The 21,510-nt window shown below is 39.5% G+C and overlaps 1 protein-coding gene across 4 annotated transcripts in view; it reads right to left on the bottom strand.

Annotated features, from left to right (window-relative positions):
* Positions 1-11,046: 11,046 nt before the first annotated feature.
* The window catches only part of fer (fer (fps/fes related) tyrosine kinase), a 66,572-nt gene continuing 56,108 nt past the window's right edge, over positions 11,047-21,510 (bottom strand). For all 4 annotated transcript variants that reach the window (XR_014531824.1, XM_083531824.1, XM_083531825.1 and 1 more), the window contains 2 exons: positions 13,045-13,167; positions 11,047-12,888 (listed from right to left, as the gene is read on the bottom strand). Coding sequence is in view for 3 of the 4 variants with exons in the window: in XM_083531824.1 (XP_083387950.1) it covers positions 12,752-12,888; positions 13,045-13,167 (260 nt within the window). In the remaining variant the exon portion in view is untranslated. The remainder of the gene's footprint in view (positions 12,889-13,044; positions 13,168-21,510) is intronic.

Genomic DNA, 21,510 nt, shown 5'->3' on the forward strand with positions numbered 1-21,510 from the left:
CAACCCTGTGGCAAACTGGTCCTGTAGGAATTCCAGAACCGAACCGACCGGGCAGTTGACAGGTTCCAGGCCATGGTGCTCGCACCAAGACGTGAACAGTCGCCATCATGCGGCGTACAACCTCCTTGTGGAGGGAGCTCTGGAGTGGAGAAGGGTCTCTACCACCTCTGTAGAGAGACCAGCCGTTACAAACTGTCCCCCCTCAGGGGCCACAGCCACAGCCTCCACAACTCTGGGCGGGGGTGAACCAGGGTTCCACCTGCCTGTGAGAGGAGATCCCTCCTGGGAGGAATTTCCCACGGAGGGCCCTCGAGTAGGGACACCATATCTGCAAACCATGGTTTGCCTGCCCATCGAGGCGCTACCAGGAGGAGATGGACTCCATCCTGGCGAACTCTCTCCAGAACTCAAGCGAGCAGTGCGAACGGGGGAAAGGCATACAGGCGTAGCCTCGGCCACGACTGTACCATGGCATCCAGCCCTAACGAGGCTGGGTGAGAGAGAGAGAACCAGAGGGGATAGTGCGAGGTCTCCTGGGTCGCAAAAAGATCCACCTGGGCTCTGTAGAACCTCCGCCATATGAGCTTAGCTATGGCTCGCGTCACGACCTCGAGGAGTTCCTCATACAGCACAGGCATGGATGAACACACTTACGGTAATTCTGTCTTCCAGCCATCACTCGATCAGAAAAACACAGCGAAAGAGTGCTTACCTGAATGAGCAGAAGCTAGCGTCTTGTCCATCTCGCAGCCATCTGTCGCTTCCTGTTCGCTGATGACGTCACGTTCCAAACGCCTATTGGTCAGATTACACACGTGGTTCAGAGCGCGGTCACGCAGGGGCGTTCCCATAGCGTTTCGACGCAGCTCGAGTTCCTGAAGGGGAACTAAATTTCACTGCACATTTCTAGAATGGCTGGGGATAACAGCGATAACAAAGAGAAGTGTAAGAATTGCGAGGTGAAGTATGATCATTTCTAAACGTCGAATGATGAAACTGACAGTTGCATATCCAGCAAAGTGCTAGCCATCATCCATGCTGTTACTGGAGAACTGCTGGACAGAATTATCAACTATGATCTGAAAGACAACTGCCACGGCTGCGCAATCGATCACCCGAATCAACGCCAGCGCTCATGGTGCAGGTGAAGGTTCAGGGACAGCTTTTTTCCATCCACCATTACACTACTGAACTCTACACTACACCACTAGATAACTAAAAAAACAAAACACAAAACAAAACACTGTATATAACCTCTGTACTATATACATCTGCACTGTTTTTTTTTAATCTATATGTATCTTTATATCCCTACTGTACATTCTGGCCAACATTTCACATTCATGTATATGTGTATATAATGTGTGTGTGTGTGTGTGTGTGTGTGTGTGTGTGTGTGTATATATATATATATATATATATATATATATATATATATACACAGTACATAAAATCAACACAGAAAATGTATGTAGTATTTGTGTGTAACAGTATATTTTGTTAAGATCGCCATGTCACAACTATTTAACCCCTATATAATATTGTTGTTTTCAAATCTTTCTGACAGTTTTTATGGCCTGAAGTGGAGCAGAAAACATCATTAAGCCTTTGGGAACTCTATAACGATCCTTCATTTGCTTCACCTGTGATGCATATATAAACCCCGACCATGAAGGTGTTCAAGGTGAGTTGCAATCATGGGAAAGACAAAGGAGCTACCACAAATGCTGAGAGAGGAGATTATTTCATCACATCTGAAGGGCCTTGGGTATGAGAAGATTTCCAAAAGATTTAACATTCCAAGAGACACCATTGGGAGCATTATAAGGAAGTTTAAAACTTATAGAACAGCTGCAAACCTGCCTGGCCGTGGAAGAAAGCTCACAATTTCATCAAGGGCCCTTATCAACTTAGTCAGGACAGCTAAGAAAAACCCCCATGTGACTGCAAGACAGCTACAGGATGACATGATGAAGGCTGGTACAAGTGCTTCAGTGGCAACTATAAGACGTGCACTGAATAATCAAGGACTTCATGGCCGGACCCCAAGACGCACTCCACTTTTGACCTCAAGGAACATCAGGAGTGGACTGGAATATGCCAGGAGGAATTTGGATAAAATTCCCATCAGGGGTCGCCACAGCGGATCATCCGTCTCCATACCACCTTTTCCTCCTACCTGGTGGCTTCATCCTCAGCATTCTTCTACGAATATAACTCATGTCCCTCCTCTGCACATGTCCAAACCATCTCAATCTCACCTCCCTCACCTTGTCAAAAAAACATCCTACATGGGCTGTCCCTCTAATAAACTTATTTGTAATCTTGTCCATCCTTGTCACTCCCAACGAACACCTTAACATCTTCAGCTCTGCCTCCTGTCTTTTACTCAATGCCACTGTCTCTAATCCATACAACATCGCAGGTCTCACCACAGTCCTATAAACTTTCCCTTTCATTCTTGCAAATACCCTACTATCACAAATCACTTCTGTCACTCTTCTCCACCCACTCCACCCTGCCTGCACTCTTTTCTTTACTTCTCTAACACACTCTCCATTACTTTGCACTGTTGACCCCAGGTACCTGAACTCCTCCACCTTCTCCACCTCTTCTCCCTGTAACCGCACCACTCCACTGCCCTCCCTCTCATTTACGCACATGTACTCTGTCTTACTCCTACTGACTTTCATTTCCCTTCTCTCCAGCGCATACCTCCACCTTTCCAGGCTCTTCTTAACCTGCTCACTACTCTAACCACAAATCACAATATCACCTGCAAACATCATAATCCAGGGAGACTCCTGTCTGACCCATCCTTTTCTCCTCCCTTAGTGTCCAACCTATCATACAGCTCCTCATATGCCTTTTCCTTGGCTTTCACCACATCCCTCTTTACCTGCTGCCGCATCTCCTTGTACTCCTGCCTACTTTTCTCATCACTCTGTCGATCCCACTTCTGTTTTGCCAACCTCTTCCTCCTTATACTTTTCTAGCTGCCACCCTCATCACTCCTGCAGTAGTTACCCAATCATCCAACACCTCTTCACCACGACCAAGCCCCTGTCTGACCTCTTCCCTGGACCACACACTACACTCTTCCTCCTTCAGCTTCCACCATCTTATTCTTCTTTCAGTCCTCACTCTCCTCCTTTCTTCTTTGGATCCAAAAACATCCGACAGACCACCATCAGATGCTGTCTGCCTACACTGTCCCCCGTCAACACCTAACAGTCTCCAATCTCCTTCAGGTTGCATCTCCTGCATAAAACATAGTCACCTGTGTGCACTTTCCTCCACTCTTATACGCCACACTATGATCATCCTTCTTCTTAAAATACGTATTCACTACTGCCATTTACATCCTTTTAGCAAAATCCACCACTATCTGCCCTTCCACATTCCTCTCCTTAAGGCCATACCTACCCATCAGCTCCTCATCACCTCTGTTCCCTTCACCTACATGCCCATTAAAGTCTGCCTGAATCACCAATCATTCTTTCCTAGGTACACCATCTATCACTTCATCTAATTCACTCCAGAATCTTTCCTTCTCCCCATCTCACAGCCCACTTGTGGAACATTTATCATCATCCCTTCAACTTCCAGCTTCACGTTCATCACCCTATCAGAAACTCTCTTCACCTCCACTACACTTTTACTGTAATCTTCCTTTAGAATCACCCCTACACCATTTCTCTTTCCATCCACACCATGATAAAACAGTTTAAACCCACCTCCAATGTTCCTGGTCTTACTCCCTTCCCACTTGGTCTCCTGAACACACAACATATCTACCGTATTTTTCGGACTATAAGCCGCTACTGTAACGCGTTGAGTCTGGGTCATGGGATTGCTCACTAACTCCAGTTGCAACAAAAATCATAAGCACAGACAGGTTTCCAGAACTTGTGCTTTTTAAAATTTTTCTTGGCAACAGCATTACGGGTTAGTCAAAGAAACTTAGAAATGAGCATCAGAAAAAAATAAGGACATATTCCTCGGTCTTGCACACATGCAGCAATACCGGAAAAATGCGACGGCAGCCTATTCCCAAAATAAGGCTCTGCTCTTAAAGAAGCCACAACATATTTCACCCGTTACACCGTGTTACAGACACTGTCTTTCGTTAAAGCCTGTGTAAAGTTCATTAGTTTCAATGTAGACATTGTGTAGGCTTATAGACAGGTGCGGCTTATTTATGTTTAAAATAAAAATCTTTGTCAAATTTAGTGGGTGCGGCTTATATATGGGTGCGCTTTATAGTCCGGAAATTACGGTATGTATATATATATATATATATATATATATATATATATATATATATATATATATATATATATATATATATATATATACAAGCTGAAAACAGTCTACTATATATATGTGTACCTGTACTATATATATATATATATATATATATATATATATATATATATATATATATATATATATATATATATATATACACATACATACAGTGAGGAAAATAAGTATTTGTATCTTACAAATAATAGGAGAACTTGCAAAAAAGCAGGGTGTTCAAATACGTATTTTCCGCAAAATATGCTACATATTTATCTGCACTATTGCTACATTTTGCACTTCTGGTAGATGCCAAACTGCATTTTGTTGCTGTGTAGATCTATCTATCTATCTATCTATCTATCTATCTATCTATCTATCTATCTATCTATCTATCTATCTATCTATCTATCTAGCTAGCTAGCTAGCTAGCTAGCTTGCTAGCTTGCTTGCCAGATCCTGACGAAAACTATCTGCATGTGAATGCCTACAAACAGAATGGTGAACAAACTGTTCAAACCATGGTTGAAATACAAACCTACTAAAGGTCTGAAACTGTGGAAATTCGAGGTATCACGGAAGCTATCATCTGCAATTCGCAAGATAAGCAGCACATCAGAACTGTTCTAAACAAAGTTAAAAACAGAACAAAATAATTTTGCTCCGACCAGGTGTATGGAGACGCTGTGGACTACTGGAGCTTTCACACATCTTTGGAACCTCCTGAACAGCCACAAACATGGGAAACTTAGAAGCATGTCACATCAATTCTGACTCACAAAAAGACCTGAAAACTGAGGTCTCCTCTGCTCTTCAACAAAAGTATTTTTTACTAGCCATCCTTCTGTTGATAGTTGTTTTTTTAACTAGATTTGCTAATGAACAATGTGCAACAATGTAATACTAATGGTGTTCTTTCTGTAATGTAAATACTGTATGTCATCTGCAAACTTAACTGCATGTACAAGGATTTAACCACAGTGTTTGCTAAAACTTTTTAAAGGTAAAACTAGTCATGTAAAGTGCATCTTAACCTATGTATCCGATATTTGTTTTTAATTTGCTTAGAAAATATGAATATGTAAAGAATGTTGATGCAGCTACAAGTCTTTGATTACCTTATAGAATTTAATGTTTTAAAAATGTAAATGTCATGTCATAAGTCTTCTGAAATAAAATCCTTAGACTATATCGGTGGTGATCATTATTGCTCTGAATGCTCCAAAATGACAAAACGGTTGTTGAAAATTATACGTGGACAGACCCAGGGTCATATTGTTGTATTAAGAGTTTGCAAAGAGTCATTGTTGAGAAAAAACTAGTAAAACAGTTAATGATGTTGAAATAAAAAAAAGGATCGTCACAAGTATAACTGAAACATATAATCGATAAATCATGGAAGAGTGCAGATACTTTGTGACCCTTTCAAGCAACGCCCCAAGTTCAGCTAGCAAAACATGTCTGTAGCGTTCTGCACACATTAATACATCTCAGTTAGACTTTTTTCTGCTACAGGTGATGTAGGTGTCACAGTTGCGGTTGTTGTGTAGAGGTTTGGAGCTTGCTTTAGTAAAAATGGTATTCACCCTCCATATGCGAAATGCCTCTCTCACTGTAATACATATACCGGGTGAAAACAGCAAAGTCATCACTATTATATATAATAAGCCACATTACATACCTCTCACCAAGAAATAGATTACTGATACATCGATCAAAGTCAAAATGGATAAAAATAAGCACATACTGTTTACACATACTACACTTTAGATCTGCTTAACATTTGTTCCATCTGTAAAACAAATTGATCAATAAAAAATGAAGGATAGAGGGTATGTTGATCCAATGGCCTTCCTGGATTTAATGGAGCCCCCATGATGTTTGCGGAAGGTCCTGGGAGGTTTGTTCTAAGGTCTTTTTAGAATGCCACTTCCATTCCTCAAAAGGGGGATCACTACTGGAAAACATCATTTAAAAAATGCAGCCAAAGGTATTATAAGCGAGGCAGTAAGCAACTTTATGAGTCACAAACCCGGAATCAGGACGGATTGGGCCTCGCAATGATTGCATGTAAAAAAATATTACTAATATAAACTAACCACTGGGACATCGACACATGGACACGAATAAAAGACGCAAAAGTACCCAGTCTGAGAAAGACCATGAAGAGAGGTAACAAGCATCAACCCATCACTCACAAATGAAAACAGCTAAACATTTTCTAACATCATGGCAACACCAGGACAGAACTGGATATTTTCACACTACTTTATACCCCAACGAGTATTGAAAATACACTGGTGTCGAAATACTTCCTCTTTCTGCTTTGACGGACAATGGACCTATAGTTCTTCATGGCTGGAAACGATGAGGATTACATTGAATTGAACAACACTTTTTTACACATCACCTGCAAAATTGTGAATGCTGACGGTACCAACATAGCAAATGATGCAAATGTGGGGGTTGTCAACTACCCTATCGCATCGCTTTTTCACAAGTAAATAAGTAAACAACTAATTTCTCAATCAAGCAGTACTTATCTTCACAGAGCTATCTTTGAATGTCTCAATTATGGCAAATGACAGGCTTAAACAATTCAAAAAGATTCAATGCTAAAAACAACTGTTTTGACCTGATTGGAAACATTTACTCAGATATACTTTTTCAGGTTAAACATTTACTAAATAGCATCGATTTGAGGATTAAAATCATCTGTAGTAAAGATTCCTTTTTTTTTTTTTTTATAAAAAAAAAAGGAAAAACCAGTTTCATTCAAAAAAAGAAATTGTCAACGCTTCTATTTTCGTGAAGACAGTATCCGTCTCACCACCTGTGGGTTATCCTCAACACCACCACCAAGTATCCTAACCAAAAAGTTTGCATGAAAACCTTCAGTCGTTACCTAAAACGATTATTTTTGGAATGTAGATAACGGGTCGCCTTCAGCAGGTCATACAATAAAAACTTATTTAATTTCAAACATTACGATACAGAGTTGTAGCATTCTATGTAGATATATATATATATATACTTGATATTATATATATTATATATTATATATATATATATATATATATATATATATATATATATTATATATATATTATATATATACTTAATATATACTTGATATTCTGCAAAACCGCTTTAACCCGTTTTCCTGTCCGGCAACGTGGTCCGTGAAATCCATTCTTTAATTTTAGCTTCAGGAAAACAACTAAAGGATCAGGCGTTGGCTATCAACAGAGACGAGAACACGAACGGTTATACTTTATTCATACTCAATCTGAATGATGACAATTGCAGGCAGCATTTATCTTTAATAAAGTTGGGGAATGTGTGATTGAACTCAAATTGCAGCAGTCCCTTCCGAGAAAGGTTAATCTAAAGGTGTATGCCAGTTTCAACAGTATTCTAGAAATTAACAATAGAAGAAACATGTTAATAGATTACCAGTAAAGCATGAAGACGAGAGAACTAACGAATGTTATGAGAAGATGTCCTGAAATAGAAAAAATATTCCATGGTGTGATGGCCTGCGATGAGTCCTACGGATAAGTTGACAAGGTTTCCTGATTTGTTCATCGTGAATACGCATCAGAGACAAATACCGGGCGAGCACTGGCTAGCGTTATGTCTTTACAATGAAACCTCCAGAAAATCTTTTAATTAATATGAAAACCCACCAGATTATGAACTCTTTCCTGAATCAATGCATTATTTTTTTGCGAAAGAATTGTTCTGAAATAAAATATAACCAAGTACCAGTTTCAAATTCTACTTCAGTTTGTTGCAGACAACACTTTGTATTTTTTTCTGTGTTATAGGGCTAAAGGATATTCATTTAATCACAGTATGATTATAAATAGCTCTAATACCCTAGAGAATAAAAAGCAATCCTTTAGCTGTATCCAATGTGTTAACTCTTTAGATGGGTTTCAGCTGTGTTTAGTGAAATCTAAATCACTATGCTTAACAAGAAAATTCTTGATACCATTTATTTTATTGAGATAAACGTTAGAAATTAAAATGCAACAATAGTAGTTCTGTGTCAGTCATTAAAAAAAAAAAATTTGAGCCAGGCAGAGCTGTTAAAGAGTGTCAGGTTACGAGGATAAAGAATCTTTTTAGGTGATGGTGGAGAAGTGGAAACAAGTTGAGAAAGGTATGGATCTTTAGATCTTTTTATATTGGATATTTTGCGTTGAATAGCCCTGTTAGGTATTGTTGAAAAAGGTGCGTTTAGGCTAGTGACAGTATGCAGTAATTCTTTCCATCCCAACGGTCTCTGATCATTGGATACTTTATGAGGGGCGGTGAGATTCTTAAGCAGATACACACTATGTGAGATCCTTATCATGTGGGATAATAGTGTTTCCCTTAAAAATGAATTCACCATCGTAATTCCACAAAGCAGTTTTACCCAAATAAAAAAAAATAATTCCATAATGTACAAAGCATTTTTCGGTTCCTTGCAGAAACCTTAGTAAGCACCTCTTGCATGATTTCATCGCCGGGAGTTTGCAAACTTTGTTGCTGTTGCTTCTGTTTTGCTTTCCGTATTTTGGGTAGGTACAGGGTCAGTTACGCAGTTTTCGCAGTTGCTCTCCCATTTTAACTATGTTTAAAATCTTTTGCAGTGCCGATGAGAAGAGTTTAGCCTTCTCATAATCCTTCAGATCAGTCCTTGACAAAATGCATCGCATTGCATAGTCTAAGTTGTTTTTCGACAGTCTTTCTTAAGCTTTCTTTCTGAGGGACTAAATAAATGTTCTCAGCAAACTCCATGTTAACCATTAAGTTGCTTATAAACGTAATGGCTATGCTGAGCAACGGAAGAAGGAATCCAAAGGAAAAGAAGGAATCCTCCAGTCTGGTAAATGACTTTCTTTTTCAAATGTTTTTACTCAGATATAAAAAAAAATATCAAAAAATAAATGCACACATCTGCTAATTAAAACAGTCCGTGTGGAAACATCAGGACACCAAACAGAACTTTTGCTGTCATTTAAAACACAATTACTTTAACAGGAATATTTTGGCTATGTGCTCTATGCTGAGTTTCACTAATAAAAAAAAAAAACCCATACCTTTGCATAAAGCATCCATATTTATCCATGCCCATGTTAGAGTATAAAAATCAAAGTATTTATTTAAGGTACATTTAGAACAGATAAAAATGAGTTATTTCATGACAGTCATGCAATTAATCATGATGAAATACTTTTTTAGGGCTGTCAATGGATTTATATACATTACATTACACACTGCATTCAGAAAGTATTCAGACCTCCTAGAAATGGCATTTTATAAAACTGAAATAGCCTATGTACATAAGTATTCATACACTTTACTCACTACTTAGTTGAAGCAAGTCTTTTTGAGTATGACATGCTTTGCCCACCTGGATTGTGGGATTTTCTGCCATTCTTCATGGCAAATCCTCTCATTCTGGGGCAGGTTGGATGGGGCTCTCTGTGGACAGCCTGACTTAGGTCTAGGGTCTAGAGAGAGATGTTCAATATGGTTTAGTCAGGGCTCGTCCCCGCAGCCACAATTGTGTTGTTTTGGCTGTCTGCTTAGGGTTATTATCATGTAGGAGGGTGTACCTTCAGCCCAGTCTGAGGTCCTGAGCGCTGAGGAAAAGGTTTTATTTTGAATATCTCTATTTTGCTCCATTTAGCTTTCCCTCAACCCTGACCAGTCTCTCAGTCCCTACTGCAGAAAAACACTCAGCATGATGCTACCACCACCATGCTTCACTGTTGGGGTGGTTTTGGGCAGGTGATGAGCCCAAGTGGGCTTCCATAGGTTTTGCACAGAGGAGATGCTTCCTTTCGGACAGCTTCACTGCAGAAGCAATTTTTTTGTGGCCTTCCCCAGATCTGTGCATTGTAACAGTCCTGTCTCTGAGCTCTGCAGGCAGTTCCTTTGACCTCATGACTTGGTTTTTGCACTGATACACATTAGCTGTGAGGCCTTCTAAAATTTGGTAATTTGGTTCCAGCTGTTAGTTACTCTCCTCTCCTCACTTGAGTGCTGTGAGTTGTTGTTAAAGGGGTTCCCAAAGGTGTGATGGGGCAGTCAGTGTGCTGGGGTGGATGAGAGGTGTAAAGATAAGGTTCTTAAACCTACAAGAGAAGGCATTGAGGTCATCATCTAAGGCTTTGTTTGCTTAAGTGGGGAGGGGTGGTCTCCTGTAGTTTGTGATATCTTGCAGGCCTTTCCAACTGTAGGATTGTTAGCTGAAAAACATCTTTTCAGTGTAGCTTCTGTTAGGGTCCCTGGTTGTCTAGTGGTTAGGATGCGGCGCTCTCACTGCTCCCGGTCAGGGAACCAACCCCAGCCACTCTTAGTGGCGGTCCCAAGCCCAGATAAATGGGGAGGGTTGCGTTAGGAAGGGCATTCAGGGTAAAAACATGTGCCAAATCAAACATGCGGATGATCCGCTGTGGCGACCCCTAATGGGAGAAGCCGAAAGAAAGTTTATAGTGTAGCGTCTTTTGGCTATTCTGATCTCCGTTGTCAGTAGGTTCCTGGCCTGCTTGTACAGGGCTTTATCCTCCCCTCTGTAGGCATCCTGTTTGGCATGTCAAGGTTTTTAAAGTTTAAAACTCTGAAATTATATTATTTGGGGGTATTTAATAATCAAATAATAATTGAATAAATGTTTTTCACATATACAAATGTATAAAATACATGCTTTTGAACAGAACAAATATATTCAAATATACTGTATGTGCTTTTGTAGTTAGTTTATTTAACATAAATTATAAAATCAAAACAACAATGCACGTTTTTTTTCCACTGTGACACCTGGAAGTTCTTTAAAGTTTGATTATGGTCACAAAACATGGGGGAACAAAGTAAGAAAATAGCTGGGTCAGTGTATGAGAAAATATTATATAAAATGTAAATACATTTACAGTAGGAGGTATGTTGAATAGTAATAAAAATGAAAACAACAAAGAATAACAGTTTTTGGAATAAATAAAATGTTGGGTAAATGAAAAGCAAATCAAGGGGAACATAAAACCCAAGTCAGCAGTAGATTTAACCACATCCGACAAGAAACCACTGCTAATAGTTTATCATCTGAAAGAGGTACCTGAACAAGTATATGACTGTATCATTGCCAAATGATATACACTCGGTCAAGAATTTTTATCAGTTAGTACAAACATTTCACATGATGACCGACCCTTTCAATCAAACACTACATAGGATACCAAGATGATTTTAACACAATTTTAAACGTGCACAGTGATGCTTGGCCACACAGGAACAAAAAGGTCATTGGCACTTTAAATTCATTATAATGTGGACAAAAACCAACAAAATTGTTACGCTGCAGAATCTATTTACAGTAATACAGAAGTAATTCATTTGTAAGGCACTGTTCAAACAAGTAACCGAGGTGAAATGATCAAACGAGAGAATTAGCTTAATGAACGCTAAAGGTTATTTATTTATTTATTTTTTATATGCATTTGATGATTTCATGTAATTATATTTTATTTAAATGTATAGCAAACACTTTCCAAGTTACATTTTCAATATGTGTTGTCTGAAAATAATAATTACAAACTGAGCTATTCATAGTGATAAATTTTTTTAAGCTTTAACTAATAATAAACAGACCTTTAAAGTTGATGTCAATTGTAATGCAACATCTGGATACCCTACTTCCTTGAAAGCCTATGCAGAACATCAGCAGGCCAGTTGTCAAAGTTATGAAACTTTAGTGAAGCAGAGACATTGTTCTGACAGATATTTGCGAATTAGCAAAAAGTAGCAAACAATGACTGCATGTAATGTGAATGTGTTTTCAATAAAGTCCAGTCTGTTGAGTTTGAACAGTTCCCTTTAAAAATATTTCACACATTACTTCAGCAGTGTATCGTACAATTAATTACTTAATTAATTCCTAAACAAGTAGTCCGAATGCAAAATGGAATGCTTAAATTGATTCAATACCACAATAACCACATTTTATGTCTTTGAACGAAAAACTACTCAAGTGGCTTTATCTAAGTTATAATGCTAAAGAAATCATGACTCAAATGAATGAAGAAGAAAAAAAAACCTTTTCCATAATTTTTTCTCAGGTGTCATGGTTAACAATAACAGTAGAATACAACTTGGAGATAAACACTCTCTTATACTGAATATTCTTTTCTCTATTCACTATCTATCATATAAGAAATGTACAGTTCATCACAGAAATACTGACATTTTTACATGAAAAATCAATACCATGCCCCCTTTCATTGGCTCAAAAACAAATGCTGCATCTGCAATTCAGTCAGTCATTGGAAAGAAAATGTGCAAAAATTCTTATGTAGCAATGGACACGAAGGAAAAATATTTGGGCATTTCTCTTTGTGAATAAGAGTGAAATCATATCAATGGCTTCAGCCTGTGCCCATTAAATAAGTGGGATCTATTTTTTCCTGACAGAAGACAGTTCCCTTAGAATTTCAGCAAACTTGGGCCGATTTTCAGGTTTGTAATCCCAGCACCTCTGCATGATATTGTAGACCTCATCTGAGCACTTTTGTGGGCACAACATTCTGTACCCTGCATTAATGAAAAGAATTGTATCAAAATGATACCAGTTACAAATTAAAGATTCATTAGAATGTCTGACCTTAAAATGAATGAATAAATGCATAGCATGTTTTCTGTTATAGGTATAAGCATGTGCTGCATGTGAAAGTTTATAAGACTTTATACCTTTTTCAACTTGTTCACGGGCTTGCTGGTTGGTCATGCCTGGGTATGGACATACTCCCAGACTAAATGTCTCCCACAGCAGGATCCCATAGCTCCACACATCACTCTCTGAGCTGTATCTCCCTGATAGAAATGAATAGAAATTCACAGATACGCACAAGTTTTATATATAAACTGTATGGACAATAGTGACATTTGAAAAGGGGACCTGGCTTGCAGTCTCTGTTCCAGTTTATCCCAAAAGTGTTTGATGGGATTGAGGTCAGGGCTCTGTGCAGGCCAATCAAGTTCTTTCACAACAAACTCATCCAACCATGTTTTTATGGACCATGATTTTGCACTAGTCATTGTGAAACAGAAAATGCCTTTCCCAATACCCACAAATTTGGAAGCATAGCAAAATGGAAGCAAAGGTTCAAACTGTCTTGGTACACTAAAGATTTCCCTTTACTGAAAGTAACACGCCTAGCCAAACCTCTGAAAAACAGCCCTCCTCCTCATTATCAGTCATCCACCAAACTTGCAAGTGACAATTTTTGTCCAGAGTCCAAGTTAGAATCATGAACATGATTTGCACAACCCTATCCAACAATTGGCACTGCACTTGGTTATGTGAGGCTTTTATGCTGCTGCTTGGCCATGGAAACCCATTCCATGAATCTCCTGCCACACAGTTTTTGTACTGGTACTAATGCCAGTGGAAGTTTTTCAGTACAAACCAAATTTTTTTTAAATAGTCACCAAAAGTGATGTGCCCCAATACTTCTGTCCATATCCTGTAGGAGCTGATAAAGAATACATTTATTTATGTTAAATTATTTTATAATTATTAATAATAAGGACCGATGACTTCATCTGGGGGGGGGTGACTCATTTCACTTTGTAACTTAAATTGAGTAACTTTGTACGTAAATTGAGATTCCAAGTTTTGTTTTTTTTTATATTTACAAAATCAGTGTTGTAGCTAAGGGTTTAAGGTGCTGGGTTCCTGACCAGAAGGTTGTGGGTTCAAGCCCTGGTATCGCTAAGCTGCCACTCTTGGGCCCTTGAGCAAGGTCCTTAAACCTCTGTGCTCCAGGGACGCCGTATCATGGCTGACCCTGCGCTCTGACCACAGCTTCCGAGCAAGCTGGGATATGTGTAGAAAATTATTTCACTCTGATGTGACAAATAAAGGCTATTCTATTCTAAGATGTCAAGAACACAAACTGCTCTTTACTGATAACTGGAATGTTTTCGGGAAGGACCCTAGGCTCTTTTGACCTGATGGCCTGCAAAATGGAGTGGTACCCTCATAAGACATCATCTCCAGGATGCTGTCTTATAGGAATACATTTATTTCAATACATTTATTTCCCAGAAAGTTTGTTTAACTAACTTAATTAACATTAAAATAGATATTAATGAACGCACAGACAGCACCTCTAATCTAAAGATAGGACTGCTAAATATTAGATCTCTTACGCCAAAGGCACTGATACTATAAATATTGTAAAGAAATACAATTATTACCGATCAGGAGTTTAATGTACTGTGTTTTACAGAAACGTGGATTAAACCAAATGAATATCTAGCATTAAATGAAGCTAGGGTTGCACAAGTCGGTGCACTCTTAGTGACATCCCAAGCACGGAGAAATGGGGAGGGTTGCGTTATAAAGGGCATCCAGTGTAAAACGTGCCAAATCAAATATGAGGATCACAAATCAGAATTTCATACTGGATCGGTCGAGACCTGGGTTACCAACGACCGCCACAGGTATTGTTAGCCAACAGGGTACCGGTAGAAATTGGGCTACTGCTGGTACTTGTTGGTACTTTGACTGGTAAAGGGAGAGAGGTAGCTTATATGATGGAGAGGAGAAAGGTAGATATGTTGTGTGCTCAGTAGACCAAGTGGAAAGGGAGGAAGGCCAGAAACATTGGAGAAGGGTTTAAAACGTTCTGTTGTGGTGTGGATGGAAAAAGAAATGGTGTAGGGGTGATTCTGAAGGAAGAGTACAGTAAGAGTGCAGTGGAGGTGAAGAGAGTTTCTGATAGGGTAAAGAATGTGAAGCTGAAAGTTGAAGGGGTGATGATAAATGTCATCAATGCTCCACAAGTGGGCTGTAAGATGAAGGAGAAGGAAAAATTCTGGAGTGAGTTAGATGAAGTGGTAGATGGTGTACCTAGGAATGAACGATTGGTGATTGGGGCAGACTTTAATGGGCATGTAGGTGAAGGGAACAGAGGTGATGAGTAGGTGATGAGGAGGTGATGGGTAGGTATGGCCTTAAGAAAAGGAATGTGGAAGGGCAGAATAAAACAGCAAGTGTATAGGATTAGTAAGGAGGAAGTGAAAGCACAGATTAAGAGAATGAAGAGTGGAAAGTCGGTTGGACCAAATGACATACTGGTAGAAGCGTGGAGATATGGCAGAAAAGATGGCAGTGGAGTTTTTAACCAGGTTGTGCCTGAGGAATGGAGGAGGAGTGTGCTGGTACCGATCTTTAAGAATAAGGGAGATGTTCAGACCTGCAGTAACTACAGGGGAAATAAATTGATCAGTCACACCATGAAGTTATGGAAAAGAGTAGTGGAAGCCAGGCTGAGAGTAGAGGTGACCATCTGTGATCAACAGTATGGTTTCATGCCGACGAAGAGCACCACAGACGCGTTATTTTCTTTGAGAATGTTGATGGAGAAGTATAGAGATGGTCAAAAGGAGCTGCATTGTGTGTTTGTGGATTAATAGAAAGCATACGACAGAGTGCCGAGAGAGGAGTTGTGGTATTGTATGAGGAAGTTAGGTGTGTCAGAGAAGTATGAGGGTGAGAAAGCAGTGAAATGTGCAGTAGGAACGACAGACTGGTTCAAGGTGGAGTTTTGACTGCATCAAGGACCGGCTCTGAGCCCTTTCCTGTTTGCATGGTGATAGACAGTTTGAAGTACGAGGTCAGACAGGAGTCTCACTGGACTATGTTGTTTGTGGATGATATTGTGATTTGTGGTAAAAGAAGTGAGCAGGTTGAGAAGAACCTGGAAAGTTGGAGGTACGTGCTGGAGAGAAGGGGAATGAAAATCAGTAGGAGTAAGACAGAGTACGTGTGTGAATAAGAGAGGGGGCAGTGGAGTGGTGCGGTTGCAGGGAAGAAGAGATGGAGAAGGTGGAGGAGTTCAGGTTCCTTGGGTCAACAGTGCAAAGCAATGGAGAGTGTGTTAGAGAAGTGAAGAAAAGAGTGCAGGCGGGGTGGAGTGGGTGGAGAAGAGTGGCAGGAGTGATTTGTGATAGAAGTGTATCAGCAAGAGCAAAAGGGAATGTTTATAGGACTGTGGTGAGGCCTGCTATGTTGTATGGTTCAAAGACAGTGCCAGTGAGTAAAAGACAGGAGTCAGAGCTGGAGGTAGCAGAGCTGAAGATGTTAAGGTTTTTGTTGGGAGTGACGAGGATGGACAGGATTAGAAATAAGTTTATTAGAGGGACAGCGCATGTAAGAAGTTTTGGAGACAAGGTGAGGGAGGCGAGATTGAGATGGTCTGGACATGTGCAGAGGAGGGACATGGGGTATATCGGCAGAAGAGTGCTGAGGCCGGAGCCGCCAGAAAGGAGGAAAAGAGGAAGGCCAAGGAGAAGGTTTATGGATGTGGTGAGGGAAGACATGCAGTTAGTTGGTTTGAAAGAGGCAGATGTAGAGGACAGGGGGTATGGAGACGGATGATCCGCTGTGGCGACCCTAATGGGAAAAGCAGAAAAGAGAAGTCCTCCTGGGTATTGTTACATACACCAGCTAAATCTAAATGGCAGAGGCAGTGGTGTTGCAGTTATTTATAATAATAATCTAAGCATCGAACAAAAAACTAAACACAAATGTAACACTTTCAAAGTTCTTTACACCAAAATAACCTATGTAGCTTCCAAAAATAAGTCTAGTCAGTGGATTCCATACATTATTATTTTTAGACCACAAGGGCCCCATTTAGATTTTCTAGTAGAACTTATTTGTTGGTGACTTTATTCATTTTGATAACCAGAAAGACTCCTTAAAAACTGTGGTTGTGTTCATTCTAGATTCAGTAGGGATTAATGTCATGACCCACTCATACAGTCAATTCGGAAATGCTTAACTTTTTCCACATTTTGTTATATTATTCCAAAATGGATTACATTTATTATTTTCCTTCAAAATGCTACAAACAATACCCCGGTAATGGCAACATGAAAGAAGTTTGTTTGAAATCTTTGCAAATTTAGTAAAAATGAAAAATAGCCTGTGTCATGACACTCAAAATTGAGATTAGGTGCATCCTGTTTCCAATGATCATCTATGATGACTAGACTCACAGTTTTAACATAGTGGCTCTAGGAGTCTGTTTTTAAGAAATTTTAAGTTTAAGATTAAGGAATTAATAGTGGACTTCAGCATTAAGCAGGAGCGGTTATATCAACCGCTAAACATCAACAGGACCCCCCGTGGAGAGAGTGGACAGTTTCCGATACCTAGGTGATCACAACGTGCTCCCTAACCTGCAGTACATCTACAGCAAGCGGTGCCGGACAAGGGCCAGCAAGATGTGAAGGACGTCAGCCATCGCAACAATGGACTCTTTTCTATGTTGCATTCAGGAAAGCGCTTCTGTTTCCTAAAGGCAAAGATAGAGAGAATGAGGAGGAGTTTTATTCTGCAGGCCATTCGGTGTAGACTTATCACTTTTCCTTTGTTGCAGAATTTTGCACTATTGCAATGTCACCTTTAACTTTGGACTGGCATAGCAGTGTAACTTCAATACCAGCACATTACACACGCAAGCAAATATATACAGTGAGGAAAATAAGTATTTGAACACCCTGCTATTTTGCAAGTTCTCCCACTTAGAAATCATGGAGGGGTCTGAAATTGTCATCGTAGGTGCATGTCCATGGTGAGACATAATCTAAAAAGAAAAATCCAGAAATCACAATATATGATTTTTAAACTATTTATTTGTATGATACAGCTGCAAATAAGTATTTGAACACCTGTCTATCAGCTAGAATTCTGACCCTCAAAGACCTGTTAGTCTGCCTTTAAAATGTCCACCTCCACTACATTTATTATCCTAAATTAGATGCACCTGTTTGAGGTCGTTAGCTGCATAAAGACACCTGTCCACCCCATACAATCAGTAAGAATCCAACTACTAACATGGCCAAGACCAAAGAGCTGTCCAAAGACACTAGAGAAAAAATTGTACACCTTCACAAGCCTGGAAAGGGCTACGGGAAAATTGCCAAGCAGCTTGGTGAAAAAAGGTCCACTGTTGGAGCAATCATTAGAAAATGGAAGAAGCTAAACATGACTGTCAATCTTCCTCAGACTGGGGCTCCATGCAAGATCTCACCTCGTGGGGTCTAATTGATCCTAAGGAATGTGAGAAATCAGCCCAGAACTACAAGGGAGGAGCTGGTCAATGACCTGAAAAGAGCTGGGACCACCATTTCCAAGGTTACTGTTGGTAATACACTAAGACGTCATGGTTTGAAATCATGCATGGCACGGAAGGTTCCCCTGCTTAAACCAGCACATGTCCAGGCATGTCTTAAGTTTGCCAATGACCATTTGGATGATCCAGAGGAGTCATGGGAAGTCAGATGAGTCAGATGAGACCAAAATAGAACTTTTGGGTCATAATTTCACTAAACGTGTTTGGAGAAAGAAGAATGATGAGTACCATCCCAAGAACACCATCCCTGCTCTGAAGCATGGGGGTGGTAGCATCATGCTTTGGGGGTATTTTTCTGCGCATGGGACAGGGCGACTGCACTGTATTAAGGAGAGGATGACCGGTGCAATTTATTGCGAGATTTTGGGGAACAACCTTGTTCCCTCAGTTGGAGCATTGAAGATGGGTCGAGGGTGGGTCTTCCAACATGACAATGACCCGAAGCACACAGCCAGGATAACCAAGGAGTGGCTTCGTAAGACGCATATCAAGGTTCTGGCATGGCCTAGCCAGTCTCCAGACCTAAACCCAATAAAGAATCTTTGGAGGGAGTTAAAACTTCGTGTTACTCAGTTACTCAGTGACAGGCCAAAAACCTGACTGATCTAGAGAGGATCTGTGTGGAGGAGTGGGCCAAAATCCCTCCTGCAGTGTGTGCAAACCTGGTGAAAAACTACAGGAAAAGTTTGACCTCTGTAATTGCAAACAAAGGCTACTGTACCAAATATTAACATTGACTTTCTCAGGTGTTCAAATACTTATTTGCAGTTGTATCATACAAATAAATAGTTAAAAAAAATCATACATTGTGATTTCTGGATTTTTTTTTTTTAGATTATGTCTCTCACAGTGGACATGCACCTACGATGACAATTTCAGACCACTCCATGATTTATAAGTGGGAGAACTTGCAAAATAGCAGGGTGTTCAAATACTTATTTTCCTCACTGTACATATTCACACATATACACAATATGCAATATGGCGAGGAAGAAAGATCTTTCTGAAGATGAAAAGTGTGAAATCATGCAATGTCTTGCCAAAGGTATGCAAACAATTGATATATCTCAGAAACTGAAAAGTGATCATCAAACTACCAAAATGATTTTTAAGAGATTTACAACACAGAACAATGCGATCAGATAAAGGCTAAGAAAGTATTACTATAACTATTACTTGGAACTATTAAAAGGGCGGCTATAAAAAAGCATCTACACTCTAAGGAGGTGGTTGAGTGTTGATTTGGGCTGGAATATTGGAAAGTGAGATGGTAGGTCAAATTAATATTCCTGATGGTGTCAAGATGACCTTTGCGAGATATGTGGAGTTCCTTACAGATCCTTTTCTGCCATGGTATAAAAAGAAGAATTGTACCCTCCAAAATAAAATTATTTTTATGCAGGACAACGTACCATCAGATGATAAAAAGAGAAAAATTCATGATGTGGCCACCATCATCTCCTGACCTCAACCCTATTGAGAACCTGTGGAGTATCCTGAAAAGTAAGATCTATGAGGGCGGGCGGCAGCTCCAAACAACAGCTCTCTGAGGCATTCTAGCATCATCATATGAAATACAGGCAGAAACTATACCTTGACTTACAAGTTAAATGGACAAGAGAGTTGTTAAAGTCATCTCAAATAAGGGTGCATATATTAACATGTAACTTGAAATTTAAATAATTGTTTTGTTTTAAATTGACTTATTTTTATGAAAAATGTTCTGTCCACGCAACGTATACAACCGATTATTTTTGTTTTAAGTTCACTATACACTTTGAATGGTTTAAAAGTAAATTTTGCATAATTATTTGGAACAGCATACTTTGTGATTTTTCCCAAAATGTCAATAATGCAGTTTACATTGTCAGTTCTTTTACACGTAATAACATCCACATCGTAACATAATTGTTGGAGATAAAATAAAATCTTTAAACATACTGCCTATTTTGGGGCGGGAGGGGGAGTCATTTGCATAATCATTTGGAACGCGGTGTATATGTACAGTGGTGTGAAAAAGTGTCCTGATTTCTTACACTTTAAAGTTCACACTTTAATGTTTCAGATTATCAAACTAATTTAAATATTAGTAAAAGATAACACAAGTGAACACAACATGCAGTTTGTAAATTAAGGTATTTATTATTGAGGGAAAACAAAATCCAAAACTACATGGCCCTGTGTGAAAAAGTGACACCAAGGCCTGATTACTGCCACACCTGTTTGCAATCAAGTAATCTCTTAAATAGGACCTGCCTGACAAAGTGAAGTAGACCAAAAGATCCTCAAAAGCTAGACATCATGCTGAGATCCAAAGAAATTCAGAAACAAATGAGAAGGAAAGTAAATGAGATCTAACAGTATGGAAAACTTTATAAAGCCATTTCTAAAGCTTTGGGACTCCAGCGAACCACAGTTAGAGCCATTATTCACAAATAGCAAAAACATAGAACAGTGGAGAACCTTCCCAGGAGTGGCCGCCCGACCAAAATTAATCTTAAGAGCACAGCAACAACTCGTATAAGAAAAGATAAGTTGACAAAAGACCCCACAACAACATCCAAAAAACTGCAGGCTCACTTGCCTCAGTTAAGGTCAATGTTCTTGACTCCACTATAAGAAAAAATGGTCTGCAAGTGGTCTCCAAGACAAAATGGTCTCCAAGACAAAAACCGCTGCTGAGCAAAAATAATAAATGCTCATTTCAGTTTTGCCAGAAAAAATACTCTGTTAACTGACGAAACTGAAGTTGAACTTTGTGGAAGGTGTGTGTCCCATAACGTATGGCGTAAAAGTAACACCGCATTTCAGAAATAGAAACATCATACCAACAGTAAAATATGGTGGGGGTAGAATGATGTCTGGGTTTGTTTTGCTGCTCCAGGACCTGGAAGACTTGCTGTGATAAAATGGAACCATGAATTCTACTGTTTACCAAAAAATCCTGAAGAAGAATGTCTGCCCATCTGTTCATGACCACAAGCTGAAGTGAACTTGGGTTCTGCAG

The sequence above is a fragment of the Silurus aristotelis genome (genome assembly GCF_946808225.1).
Source record: "Silurus aristotelis genome assembly, chromosome: 26".
Taxonomy (NCBI): domain Eukaryota; kingdom Metazoa; phylum Chordata; class Actinopteri; order Siluriformes; family Siluridae; genus Silurus; species Silurus aristotelis.